The 14,725-nt window shown below is 39.3% G+C and overlaps 1 protein-coding gene across 2 annotated transcripts in view; it reads left to right on the top strand.

The window, feature by feature from the left end:
• Positions 1–14,725, top strand: part of LOC133544370 (neurobeachin-like protein 1) — a 154,622-nt gene that overhangs the window by 119,673 nt on the left and 20,224 nt on the right. For both annotated transcript variants that reach the window (XM_061889607.1, XM_061889606.1), the window contains exons 40-52: positions 581–676; positions 759–883; positions 963–1,103; positions 2,476–2,606; positions 2,693–2,802; positions 7,394–7,511; positions 8,571–8,668; positions 8,743–8,859; positions 8,930–9,019; positions 9,156–9,265; positions 12,254–12,426; positions 12,553–12,647; positions 14,469–14,585. In XM_061889607.1, coding sequence (XP_061745591.1) covers positions 581–676; positions 759–883; positions 963–1,103; positions 2,476–2,606; positions 2,693–2,802; positions 7,394–7,511; positions 8,571–8,668; positions 8,743–8,859; positions 8,930–9,019; positions 9,156–9,265; positions 12,254–12,426; positions 12,553–12,647; positions 14,469–14,585 — 1,521 coding nt within the window. The remainder of the gene's footprint in view (positions 1–580; positions 677–758; positions 884–962; positions 1,104–2,475; positions 2,607–2,692; positions 2,803–7,393; positions 7,512–8,570; positions 8,669–8,742; positions 8,860–8,929; positions 9,020–9,155; positions 9,266–12,253; positions 12,427–12,552; positions 12,648–14,468; positions 14,586–14,725) is intronic.

Genomic DNA, 14,725 nt, shown 5'->3' with positions numbered 1-14,725 from the left:
GTAAAATTTTTCTTACCTTGCTGTCAGGGAATGTTTGGAGTAGAGAAGGCAGAAGCACAAGGCGAAGAAGGGAGAGGAGGCAGAAAGAGTAGGTGGCAGGGAGAAAGATCAGTGTGTTACTGCTTGGAAGGAGAATCCTCTTCTTTCTGGGTTCCCCCGCTCCTCTCTAAGTCTAAGTCCACAGCGATTCCCTTCATATTTCCAGTCTGGTTTGTCGAAAATAGACAAAAATTGGTGAATTGCGTGAAAAGCAACACAATCTGAAACACTGAGAAGTGGCAACCAAGTAAGTAAAGGATGTGGCATAAAGGGCTCTGCCCTCTCCAAAATTGCTGCACCCGTATGTAGTGTACTTCACAGGAAGTGAAGTCCCTAAAATGGCTGCGCCTTGAAGCTTCTAGCGGCTCACAAAACGAATAAATTAATGAAGCAGTCATACGACGAGAAATGGTTTGCACACAGAGGCATATTTGGCTCAATCGAAAAGTCTGTAAATCGAAAAGTTAGCAAAAAGAGGGGTTCGTAAATCGAGGTTCCACTGTAATCGAATTTCATGCTTTTCGGGTCAAATTTTTCACAGAAATGGGTGAATCGGGAGATTTCCAACTTTGACTACCTGATGCAACTCAACACAATTGCGGGCAGAACGTACAACGACCTGGCACAGTACCCAGTGGTGCGTTGAACCACTAAACAGAAGGATCCGCCACTATGAGCTACCGCGTTTAAACTCTTTCTGCGTCTACCCCTGTTGTCAGTTTCCCTGGGTTCTGGCTGACTACACGTCAGAAAAGCTGGACCTTTCGGATCCACGGGTGTTCAGGGACTTGTCAAAGCCAGTGGCGGTACAGAACAACCGCAACGCCAAAGCAGTTCGAGAAAGGTACGTTTCAGATGAAAAACATATTTTGAAGCGCTTTTCCGTCCCTAACAATCCTCATTATGGGCTCCGTGTCTGCCAGGTATGACAGCTTTGAGGACCCAACCGGCACCACAGACAAGTTCCATTATGGCACCCACTATTCCAGTGCCGCCGGGGTGATGCACTACCTCATCCGAGTGGAGCCCTTCACCTCCCTGCACATCCAGCTGCAGAGCGGACGGTAAGCAGAGTGTTTTAAACCTTCAGCCTAAAAGGGTCGGATTTTCCTACACGTTTCTCATGTCCATACTTGCCAACCTTGAGACCTCCGATTTCGGGAGATGGTGGGGGGGTGGTCGGAAGTGGGGCGGAGGTGTGGTTGGGGAGGGGGGCGTGGTTAAGAGGGGAGGAGTATAATTCACCAACTCGAGTATTTCATATATATATATATATATATATATATATATATATATATATATATATATATATATATATATATATATATATATATATATATGTATATATATATATATATATATATATATATATATATATATATATATATATATATATATATATGTATATATATGTATATATATATATATGTATATATATATATATATATATATGTGTGTGTATGAAATACTTGACTTTCAGTGAATAATAGCTATATATATTTATTTTATTATATATATAAATAAAATAAATTGTTGAATTTCTGACGGCACCTATCAAATACACAATAATAAAAACACAGTTGTTCTACTAACTGTACTGTGCTTGCTGGTCACTAAAAAAAAAACCAACAACACTTAACCTTTCACTATTTGAGTAACCTTTGTTCTGCCATTTGCGTATTGGCGAGCGATCTCCGAATCCGGGAACATATATCACAAAATTGTTGTAGACATCTGCAAATGAGAACGGGATGTTGCTTCCAGCTATCAGCATCGCCATCTTTGTCTCAGCATAAGTTACACCATTGGGTCTCCATTTTGCGAGGTGGCCCATAATACTGGGTTGTGGACGATGCTGCGCTGCGGACGCTTTGTGTTTCGCTGACCGTTCATGGCTGAGTATATCCGTTCGGCCGCCGTGTTCAATGGAGAAGTCTGTTCTACAAAATTTACAGGCAACATACCCCTTCCCCTGCAAACTCTCCTGGATAAACTGAAATTCTTGTTTTCAATCGTTCTGGAACTTGCAAGCTTAATCCTTCATTTTGCTCGTCGACGGTGTAATATATTGGGTTGGAGTCAATAACCAGGCGACGTGATGAAGTTACGTCTCTTTACTATGGACTTCAGAACAGACTCCCTAATGCATGTTCTTTGACTGCACTTAAATGTAGAATATATGTAGAATATATTCACATTCCATTCTATTCTATGTACAGTAGATGGCAATATGGTCCTGTTTAAGAGGGTCACAACATTGCTGAGTGAGGTTCTCATGGAGCTGGAGGGGGTGTGGCCTCCAGCTCCGCCTGAATTTCGGGAGATTTTCGGGAGAAAATTTGTCCCGGGAGGTTTTCGGGAGAGGCGCTGAATTTTGGGAGTCTCCCGGAAAATCCGGGAGGGTTGGCAAGTATGCTCATGTCTCACTGCGCTCAGGTTCGACTGTGCCGACCGCCAGTTCCACTCCATTCCGGCAACATGGCAGACCCTCATGGACAACCCCAATGATGTCAAGGAGCTCATCCCGGAGTTCTTTTACTTCCCCGAGTTTCTTGAGAACCATAATGGTGAGGCTTACCACGGTTCGAACACAAGGGGCTTTTGCACACTGGGTTAACTCCGCTCCTTTTGTACCCTGCTGTCACTCACTCAGGCTTTGACCTCGGTCGCAGGCAGATAACCAAAGAAAGAATAAATGATGTCATTCTGCCTAAATGGGCCACGTCTCCTGAGGACTTTATCTGCAAACACCGCAAAGCCCTGGTGAGATTCCGCTCCACTTTTCCTGCTCTTTGCTATTTATTGCATATTGCCAGTGTAGACCTTTCGGCGTGTTCCACGGGTACATCTACCTGCATGTCATAGGAGTATTTGCTTTTTTATTTGAAAATCCCCATTAGCTGACGCCATGGCAGTCAGCTTACTGGGATCTACACAAAACGTTACATAATAGGAAACTGTTTAAAGAAAAGAAAAATACTAATAAAAGATTCTACATGAGTTCACTATATAATTTATCACTATCAATGTATGTATAAAAAGGATTACATTGCACTAATAAACATGAAAAATCTAAATAACACATGAAATAACACAAAATAATTTAGTTTAGTGACTGTGGTCACTTTCATTCCGGTAAAGACCTTTGTACTCTTTTATTAGACGAATATCGAGTGGTATATAATTCCAATAAGCTACAGGTGTCAAACTCAAGGCCCAGGCCACATCATTGTATGAGTCCCGCAAAAGCTTGGGAAAAGTGTGTGTTTATAAAAAAAAATTTTTTTACATTCATCCATTTTCTACCGCTTATTCCCTTCGTACATTTTTTTTACCAAATGAAAATAATTATTTCGATTTTGACAAGGAAAAAATGTATCTATTAAATGCTATTATCTTGTCATGCCAAATATTACATTATTAGAGATTTCCAATAATGGCTTTTTTACCGATATCCGATATTCCGATATTGTCCAATTCTTAATTACTGATACCGATATATACAGTTGTGGAATTAACACATTATTGTGGCTAATTTTGTTGTGATGCCCCGCTGAATGCATTCAACAATGTCACAAGGTTTTCCAAACTAAATCAACTCAAGTTATGGAAAAAAATGCCCACATGGCACGGCCATATTTATTATTGAAGTCACAAAGTGAATAATTTTGTTTTAACATGCCTCAAAACAGCAGCTTGGAATTTAGGCCATGCTCCCAAATTTGAGGTGGGAGATGGGGTAGCGGGGGTGTATATTGTAGCGTCGCCGGAAGAGTTAGTACTGCTAGGGATTCTGGGTATTTGTTCTGTTGTGTTTATGTTGTGTTATGGTGCGGATGTTCTCCAGAAATGTGTTTGTCATTCTTGTTCGGTGTGGGTTCACAGTGGGGCGCATTTTTGTAACAGTGTTAAAGTTGTTTATACCGCCACCCTCAGTGTGACCTGTATGGCTGTTGATCAAGTATGCGTTGCATTCAATTGTGAATCTGAAAAGCCGTAGATATTATGTGACTGGGCCGGCACGCAAAGGAAGTGTCTTTAAGGTTCATTGCCGCTCTGTACCTCTCCCAACGCATGGGTGCTCAGCGGCGTTTTAAACAGTCATAAATTTTACTTATTTAAACTGATACCGATAATCTTGAAATTGATACCGATAATATCCGATTTTACATTTTAAAGCATTTATTGGCCGATGATATCGTCAGTCCGATATTATCGGACATCCCTATACATTATTATATCGTGTATTACAAAAATAGGTTAGTAAAGATAAACATAAAGCGTTGAATATTTGCCTGTCACCTTTATGTATGATGCATCCATTAATTTGTACATGAAAAAAATCTAAAAATCAAGTGCACAGGCAATAATGTAATAATATGAGGTAAATATTGGTACACATTTATATCAATGCTGTCAAGTTATAATTTGACAGCATTGATATAAATGTGAAAAAGTTATTGCACGCATGCATAATTTTAGTTCATTTTAAAAAAGTGGCCCTATAAATGCAGCTATTATTGCGATGTGGCCCTCAATAAAAATAAGTTTGACACCCCTGCAATAAGCAACGGCTCTATAAATGACTGTTTTTTTACATTGTGTTTGTTTTTGAAAAAGGTATGACAACACGACCGTTAACAGCGTATCTTGTATTGTAATTATGTGCATCAATGCAATCGTCGATCTGGTCAAACAAAAATGCGGGAAATTTTGAGTTGGTAACACAACAAAAAAGTATGGCCAAACCTGAAGAAATCCTTTGCTAAATATTGGGCCCGAGAGGCTGGAGTGCATCTTATCAATGCTATTTCTATTAGAACAGCCCAGAGCATGTCCAGCAGCCCTCTTCTAATCAATCTGTCATTTAACAAGATTTGTATTGACCTATAATCCGAGGGACACAAAATTAACGATTTACAAACTTGACCCCGGATACATAGGAAGAAGACTTTCTCGTGACTGCTATACCTCGACCTAGTTTGCTAACTATTGTATTTTTATGCTCGGTCCATGAGCGTTGACCATATAGGCAATGCCATGCAATTTTGCCTTGTCTACCTGTTCTATGGGGTTACCGGCTAGGGCTAGGTTAAGTTTAGGTGTCGAAAGGAATTAAGGTTGCCACCCAAAAAACAATACTCTTAGTTTTGCATTTATTTAAGACTATTAAGTATGACTTGTGGAAAGTAATATTAATAATAATGGATTAGATAAATATAGCGTTTTAATATATGTGCAGGGTTTCCCACACATTCATTTATTTGTGGCGGCCCCCCACAAAAGAATTACGCCCGCCACAAATAAAAAAATAAAATAAAAAGTTTATTTTTTTAAATTATTTTAGGCTTTTGACTCGCTCGACCGCTCATAAAAGAAATGGGACTCTTTCTGTGAGTGGAGCTTGTAGTTACTTATTATATAAATATGTAAATATTATATAAATATGTGTATAAATATGTACATAAAGTGTTGTAATTATATTCCAACTCCGCGTTCTTCTTGGTCATCGGCGCCGCCGCCGCTGCCACCCATTCCCAATAACGTCACAAGCACGCGTCAACATAAGCTTCATCATTCCGCGACATTTTCAACAGGATACTTCGCGGGAAATTTTAAATTGGCATTTGTTGCAATGTCAATATTTCATCATTGATATATAAACTATCAGACTGCGTGGTCGGTAGTAGTGGGTTTCAGTAGGCCTTTAAGGTACATTTCTCCCTTTTTGCAGCGTCTAGACCACATTAGTCCAGAACCACCGTGAGTCGAAGCCAGTCCAGCTGTGGCTACAAATATAACTTACCGCCTACAGGGCATGAATGCGTAGTATTCGAATGATGGGTTCTCAGTTCTCTTTGAAGAGCTTTAAGTGTCTATAAATCCATTATTATTGTTATTATTATTATTACTGTAGCGATGGAGTCCTTGACAAGCCTTCGTTCGCAACTCTTGGAGCAGGGGCTCCTTAAAGGAGCGCAGCGATTTTCATGTTCAGTGATTCCATCAAAGAACGCGACAGAAATGGATGGACATGAGGATGACAGAAAATATATTCCTGAAAAATATCCAAACTTTGTGTAAATTTCTTGACAAATAGGAGTTATCTTGTATTGGTAATGAAGTGCAGGCAGCAGAGGTCGACCTAATTTGGAAGTGATGAAATCCATCCATCCATCTTCTTCCGCTTATCCGAGGTCGGGTCGCGGGGGCAGCAGCCTAAGCAGGGAAGCCCAGACTTTCCTCTCCCCGGCCTCTTCGTCCAGCTCTTCCCGGGGGATCCCGAGGCGTTCCCAGGCCAGCCGGGAGACGTAGTCTTCTCAACGTGTCCTGGGTCTTCCCTGTGGCCTCCTACCGGTCGGACGTGCCCAAAACACCTCCCCAGGGAGGCGCTCGGGTTGCATCCTGACCAGATGCCCAAACCACCTCATCTGGCTCCTCTCGATGTGGAAGAGCAGCGACTTTACTTTGAGCACCCCCCGGATGACAGAGCTTCTCACCCTATCTCTAAGGGAGAGACCCGCCACCCGGCGGAGGAATCCTCATTTCGGCCAATTGTACCCATGATCTGGTCCTTTCGGTCATAATCCAAAGCTTATGACCATAGGTGAGGATGGGAACGTAGATCGACCGGTAAATTGAGAGCTTTGCCTTCCGGCTCAGCTCCTTCTTCACATTACTGAAGACGCTGCACCGATCCGCCTGTCCACCTCACGATCCACTTTTCCCTCACTCGTGAACAAGACTCCGAGGTACTTGAACTCCTCCACTTGGGGCAAGATCTCCTCCCCAACCCGTAGATGGCACTCCACCCTTTTCCAGGCGAGAACCATGTATTCGGACTTGGAGGTGCTGATGAAATCACCATGCAAAATTACTAACGCGAATCAGTTTCATGGTAATGGCTATAATGGCAATTTAAATTAGCATCGAGCTAGCGCATTTTGAAAAGTGGCGTCTTACTTTTGGGTGCTTTCTATTAGGCATGTTTTTCTTTGTTGTCACGCAATAGTGCAACATTACTAAGAGGCTGCCCACTACAAATACACGTGTTTTCGCTTGAGTGTCTAGAACCAAACATGACGTGACGTCCAACAAATGTATCGAAATATGATACGGTTTGATATTATTTGAATCTTGGGTCGGTTACCTGCCAAAATACAGAAGGTATCTATCCCTAAATACACTACTGTACATCGTTTTTTAAGCTTAATGACTTGGGTTTTTGGAGTTTTTCTTTGCCCGGATGTAGGTTCGGATCAGCGGATTTCGTTGTTGCTTTTTGAAGCCCTTTGAGGCACTTGTGATTAAAGGCTACAAATAAACTTTGATTAATTGTGTGATGCTCTGACAGGAATCTGAGCACGTGTCAGCGCACCTTAACGAATGGATCGACCTGATCTTTGGTTACAAGCAGAGAGGTCCTGCAGCAGTGGAGGCCCTCAACGTCTTCTACTACTGCACATATGAGGGTAAACACCCCGAGTAGTCATCCTGGCACCATCTTTGTAATATCACACACTACTGCCTATAGTCCAGGCGGGTCCAAACTGGGCCCGTCAGACATCATGAGTTCAACAAAGCATCGCACTGCAGAGTGATTTCAATTTAATCTTAATTAAGAAGCAGAATACATGCAGAATGCTGCATATTTGCTGCCATCTTGTGGACAATGTGATTAAATCCAATCAATTACCTTTGAATGTACTTTGAAATAACAGCACAGCAATTCCTATACGACACAATCCTAACAACCTTCCCTAGTCATGATGCAAAAAACCAATTATAATAATAATGCACGTAACATAACGGTCAACATACTAGTCACATAACAAAACCTGCTCACTGAACATTTTTGATATAATGAAAAATGTCTAAAAATTCTAAATTACAGCCATGATGGGAAAAGTGTGAAACACTAACTCCACACTTATCCACGTTTGGGTGCATTTAGCTGCTTGATATTTCTGATCAATTGCATAACTTTAAGAAGGTCGTCACAGAAGTAAACAAGGTAGGAGTCAAACTTTCACATACTCTTAATATTCAATTATATTAATTTTTTATCTATATATCGACCATATTAATATAGTATGTACAGACACATATATGTACATGTGTAAAATATATGAATGGTTATGTGTGTATGTATATGTGTATGTATATGTATATATATATATATATATATAATCTAGTATATACATACAGTATGTGTGTGTGTGTGTGTGTATATATATATATATATATTATATATATGTATAGTCAAGTATATATATATATATATATATATATATGTATATGTATATATATGTATATAATATATTTTATATGTATGTATATAAATATATATATATATATATATATATATACATATATGTGTGTGTATGGTTATGTATGTACTTATATAAATGTATAGTTTCTTTACATGCAGCCAACTTTCTAAAGGTTTGGACGCCCATCGAGTACAGTACATAGATTTTAGTAAATACATTCTAGGTTCAGTATTTTTTAACATTGGCTGGGCTGTGCAGGGGCAGTGGACCTCGACGCCATAACTGATGAAAAGGAACGAAAAGCCCTGGAAGGCATGATCAGACACTTTGGGCAGACACCATGCCAGCTTCTCAAGGTACAGCACATTCCATGGACATGATACTGTTTTGTAGAACCAAGAATAAGCATGATCATTCCATGTGTGGGCAGGAGCCCCATCCAGTACGTCTCTCTCAAGAGGAAGTGGAGAAGAGGAAGGCCCAGCTGGACTCGTGTTCTCTAAGCATGTTTGAAAACCTCAGCGACCTAAAGTCCTTCTTTGTTGAGGTTTGGATCCTCTAATATGGAGCATATCATTCCATGTGTCTCACACGTGTCTCTTCCTCTGTCGCTGCAGGGCATTAGTGACAATGCTCCACTTGTTAAAGCTGTTGTTCCAAAGAATCAGTCACACTCCTTCATCAGTCAAGGCAGCCCAGACACTCTGGTTGGCATACATATATATATATTTCTTGATCAACAATTAACTAGAAAAGCACACACAAAATCAGATATGTCAACAAAACAATCCTAATTTGGATTAGCGCCAAATAAAACACTTTAATTGATACATTTTTTTGCAGGTGACCGTAAGTCGGAACTGTCTGTTCGGGACCCACGGGTGGCTGCCTTACAACAGGAACATCTCCAACTACTTCACCTTCATTAAGGACCCCACAGTGTCCAACACCAAGTGAGAAAACTACATCCACCTACCAGCATGCATAACATGAAACCAAAGAGTAGGGCTGGGCAATTAATCACATTTTAATTTTGATTCCGGCTTCCCACGGTTCCTACTATATATATGACAGCGTGCTAGTAAACCTAATTGATTTTAAACTCTACAAAAATTAAAGCTGCAAGCAGCGATGGACGGGACCGCTTTGGCTGCTGCCCCCGCGACCCAAGCCAGGATAAGCGTTAGAAGATGGATGGATGGATTATTACACAGAGAAAAAGTTGTATGCACATGTATTATACATCAGACTTGGAGGCACCATATGTAAGTACCCAAAATAAAGACTCGATATAAAAAGAAATTCAATCGGAGCAGAAACATAGGAGGAAACGGGATTAAAACCCGATGCTAACCACCCATTGAAAATACATGGATACGGCTAGTAGCTACTAGGGGTGTTGGAAAAAATCGATTCGAATACGAATCGAATACGTTGTGCGATTCAGAATCAATTCTCATTTTTAAAAAATCGATTTAAAAAAAACAATTTATTTATTTATTTTTTTAAATTAATCCAACATAACAATACACAGCAACACCATAACAATGCAATCCAAATCCAAGACCAAACCTGACCCAGCAACACTCAGAACTGCAATAAACAGAACAATTAAGGAGACACAACCACGACACAGAACAAACCATAAGTAGTGAAACAAAAATGAATATTATCAACAACAGTATCAATATTAGTTATAATTTCAGCATAGCAGTGATTAAAAATCCCTCATTGACATTATCATTAGACATTTATAAAAATTAAAAAAAAGAACAATAGTGTCACAATGGCTTACACTTGCATCGCATCTCATTAGCTTGACAACACACTGTGTCCAATGTTTTCACAAAGATAAAATAAGTCATAGTTTTGGTTCGTTTAATAGTTAAAACAAATTTACATTATTGCAATCAGTTGATAAAACATTGTCCTTTACAATATAAAAGCTTTTTAAAAAAAAAAATCTACTACTCTGCTAGCATGTCAGTAGACTGGGGTAGATCCTGCTGAAATCCTATCTATTGAATGAATACAGAATCGTTTTGAATCGGAAAAATATCGTTTTTGAATTGAGAATCGAATCGAATCGAAAAAAATCGATATATTATCGAATCGTGAACCCAAGAATCGATATTGAATCGAATCGTGGGACACCCAAAGATTCACAGCCATAGTAGCTACTATTAGCAAACAGATAGACTTACCAACATGGCGTAATATCTTGACATCGACACACTTTCTCGTCGCAACACGGCCCTGATGGTCGGCACCTATAAGTTTACAATTAGTTGTAAAATGTTGGACAGTTGTTTTTACGATATGCAGGCAAATGACAACTTTAAAAGATACCGGCTTGTGTATAGACGATCACAGCCCCTCCCTCACAAATGTTGGTGCGTGCGCACCAGCAGCAGACGGTATGGGGTCAAATTACAGCTCAAAGAGGCAAAGGTGAGTGTTTTTACAAAACTTTTGTTTCGAAGAGGGAATTGCAAACTTCCTGTTGATTTTTGCTGAAGGGTGTCACTGTATGAAATCTAGGTCTAAGTGAGACCTACATAGAGGTTTTTGTTTCATGTCACTACAACATTCTTACTGGAAGTTACAGGCAGTTTTGTCCGTGTTTTCTTCCTAAGGGGCGCTAGAGCGCAATTTTTAGTTTTGGGGTTAGGTTTTTTTGATTAAAATCGCAATGATCGTCAGTCCTGATGTGTGTGTCAAATTTGGTGAGTTTTGAAGGATGTTAAGGGGGTCAAATTACAGCTCAAAGCTGCGGAATAATAATAAAGAAAGAAAGAATAAAACGCTAGAAATTCAATAGGCTCCTCTGTCCCAAAGGGACATTCGGTCCCTAATAAAAGGCATTTCTATGTTGACGTAACAGAATTGGCAAACAAAACAGAATCTGCTGTTCAACGCAGAATATCAGTGAAATTGACATAAATGGGACAAAGATGTTGTCATTGCGAGTAAAAGGAAAATTTTAATGGGAAAATAATGTTCCCGGGACCGCAAATTCACCCCGAAACACGTCCTAAACTAAATGTCAATGCCACTAAACTACGAAGCTAAAACTAGCAAGAACAAGCCACACACCAATAAAATATCTCATCTGCTTGTTGTGAACGACATCATGGATGTAACATCAATGTACAAACAAACATAAACACACCATTAAAACATCTCATCTGCTTGTGTTGTGAACGACATCATGGATGTAAGATCAATATACAATCAGCAGTCTCAACTTAAAAGACTATCTTGTACTGTGCAGGTTTGAAATAAATACTTTATTTCAATTCAATATCTTTTTTTTAAACAGCCTCTAGACGTCTCCTTACTTGTCAAGCTCTGAACAGCAGCACACTTCCACCCTTCAGAATAACAGCGCAGTGCGCAACATCTGGTCTGACTGCACTAACAAAATAAAGTTTTTTTTAAAACAGTACCTTACACCAGCATTATGTATTTAAAGCACTTATTGATATACTTGCAAAAAATATTATGTTTTGACATAATTGGTCAAAACTGTCCAAATTGCACTAATAAATTTGAGGATTTTTGCATTCATTGTATTTATGACAGAAAAAGCACACACTCCTTTTTGGTAAAATAAGGTAAAAAAATAAATTTTAAAACATTTTAATTGACAAAGCTGAAAGTTATGGTTTTATTGTTTTGCAATTGTTGTTTTAATTTATTTTGTGACCATTATTATTATTTTACTTCTTAATTCCTTACTATTATTTAAAGTTGAGTTTTGCTGGTACAATGAATACTTGTGTTTTCAAATTAATGAATAACCGTGTTATTAATCGTGATTTACTATAAATCATTGTAATTGTGATTATTAGTTTTGCCGTAATCCAGCCCTATCAAAGAGTCTGTTTGAGGAAAAGCACTGCTTTCACTCAGCACATGTACTTAAACCTGCCTTCCAGGACGCAGCGTTTCCTGTCCGGACCCTTGGCCCCTGGCGTGGAGGTAACAACGAGCCTGTTTGTAATCTCGCATGACGGAAAGTTGCTCTTCAGCGGTGGCCACTGGGACAACAGCCTCCGGGTCACATCGCTTGTCAAGGGCAAGACTGTGGGGCAACATATTCGTCACATGGGTGTGTTTACGGAACTTAGACGCTGTTTGATCTTTGTAGCTCTTTTTTCATTCTCCCAGGGAGATTTTTGGTCAAGATTGTGAAGAGCCCCATCGCACAATGTCTCATATCTTACATCTTCTCCAGATATTGTAACCTGCCTGGCAACAGACCACTGCGGCATCCACCTGATGTCAGGATCCAAGGACACAACCTGCATGGTGTGGCATGTTCTGCAGCAGGTCAGAGCATCAGTCAACTCATACAGCGAGCTAGAATATATAGTAACCTTTCATTTCTCGCGTCTAATTTTTTGCCAAGTATGATTCCTTTTTACGAATTTATATATTTTCATAGTTGCAGCTCGGGTTGTATGTATACCGGTACTTGTATAGTAGGGCTGTGGATCTTTGGGTGTCCCACGATTCGATTGAATATTGATTCTTGGGGTCACGATTCGATGATATATATCGATTTTTTTCGATTCGATTCTCGATTCAAAAGCGATATTTTTCCGATTCAAAATGATTCTGTATTCATTCAATACATAGGATTTCAGCAGGATCTACGCCAGTCTGCTGACATGCAAGCAGAGTAGTAGATTTTTTTTTAAAAAAGCTTTTATAATTGTAAAGGACAATGTTTTATCAACGGATTGCAATAATGTAAATTTGTTTTACTATTAAACGAACCAAAACTATGACTTATTTTATCTTTGTAAAAACATTGGACACAGTGTGTTGTCAAGCTTATGAGATGCGATGCAAGTGTCAGCCACTGTGACACTATTGTTCTTTTTTTTTATATATAAATGTCTAATGATAATGTCAATGAGGGATTTTTACTCACTGCTATGCTGAAATTATAACTAATATTGATACTGTTGTTGATAATATTCATTTTTGTTTCACTACTTTTGGTTTGATCTGTGTCGTGTTTGTGTCCTCTCAATTGCTCTGTTTATTGCAGTTTTGAGTGTTGCTGGGTCAGGTTTGGTTTTGGAATTGGATTGCATTGTTATGGTATTGCTATGTAGTGGTTTGTTGGATTGATTAAAAAAAAAAAATCAACAACGAAAAAATAAATTTTTAAAAAATGAGAATCGATTCTGAATCGCACAACGTATTCGAATCGATTTTTTCCCACACCCCTATTGTATAGTATCACGGTACTAATGAATCCAAAACAGTACTGTACTCAATTTGAAAAGTACAAGTTCCCCATATATATTTGTTTTTTTCGGGCATGACTGCGCATCATCACGTGGTGACATTGCTGGTTTTACGAGCAGAGGAACATGTTCGGCAGTGCACACACACGGAGTACTTACAAGCAGATACAGTGTGTAGACAGACAAAAAAGCCAGCCTTTGTCCCTTGGTTAATTTTTGTTCGAACACAAAACATAATGCCGTCTACAAAATTCAGAAATAGCATCTTGAATACAATATCGTCATCCGAAAAAAAACAATATATAAAGAAAATTTACTGTTATTACCATATGTCATTTTATCCACATTTACTCATAATAATAAACCCATTCATAATGTAATCAAATGTAGTTTGTATATATACAGTAGATTACAGCAATCAGATATTTTACATTTCCTCATATTTTATCATGTATGAGTGGCATGAGTTGCCGAATGACATCGCCCGCGTCAAAAGCCCACGAATGTGGAAATGTGTTATTGATGAGGCAGACACTTCAAACATGAAAATCCTGCACGTAAACAATGGCTCCACCTCTTTCCCCTTGGTAAATATCTATTTTAATCACCACAACATATTAGACAATAAGTCAAGTACTGTACTGTTATACATATAAGACATCATTCAAGACTAACTTTAAGCCAAACATATGTAAACTTTGATTTGAAAAAATATATAGTGAGTAAAGCTTCAAAATTGAAGGCGCCATGCGGCAAGGGACTTCTGGTTAATGCCGCCGCGACAGTGATTTGTTGCATCCTTGCTGGTCGATCAAATGGCATAAAAACAAAAGTTGTTTGAGCTTGTTTCTGTACCACGGCTGATGTTTCCTCTCTCTTCTCTTCGTCGCAGGGCGCCACTCCTGTCGGCCTGCATCCCAAACCTGTTCAAGTGTTGCACGGCCACACGGACGAGGTGGTCAGCGTCAGTATCAGCACAGAGCTGGACATGGCCGTGTCCGGATCACGGGTGAGAGTGAAGACACTCGTTTAGGTTGAACACGTTAATCACTACATTAAGGGCCTGGTCTACTAAAGGTTTGCGTGTAGTAAAACACGTGCAAACTTGATAGCGCACAAAGCTGATCTGCGAAACTTGTGCAAAGACGA

The sequence above is a fragment of the Nerophis ophidion genome, linkage group LG27, assembly GCF_033978795.1.
Source record: "Nerophis ophidion isolate RoL-2023_Sa linkage group LG27, RoL_Noph_v1.0, whole genome shotgun sequence".
Classification (NCBI taxonomy): Eukaryota; Metazoa; Chordata; class Actinopteri; order Syngnathiformes; family Syngnathidae; genus Nerophis; species Nerophis ophidion.
The sequence above is the reverse complement of the archived record's forward strand: the minus strand, read 5'-3'. Positions and strand labels throughout refer to the sequence as shown.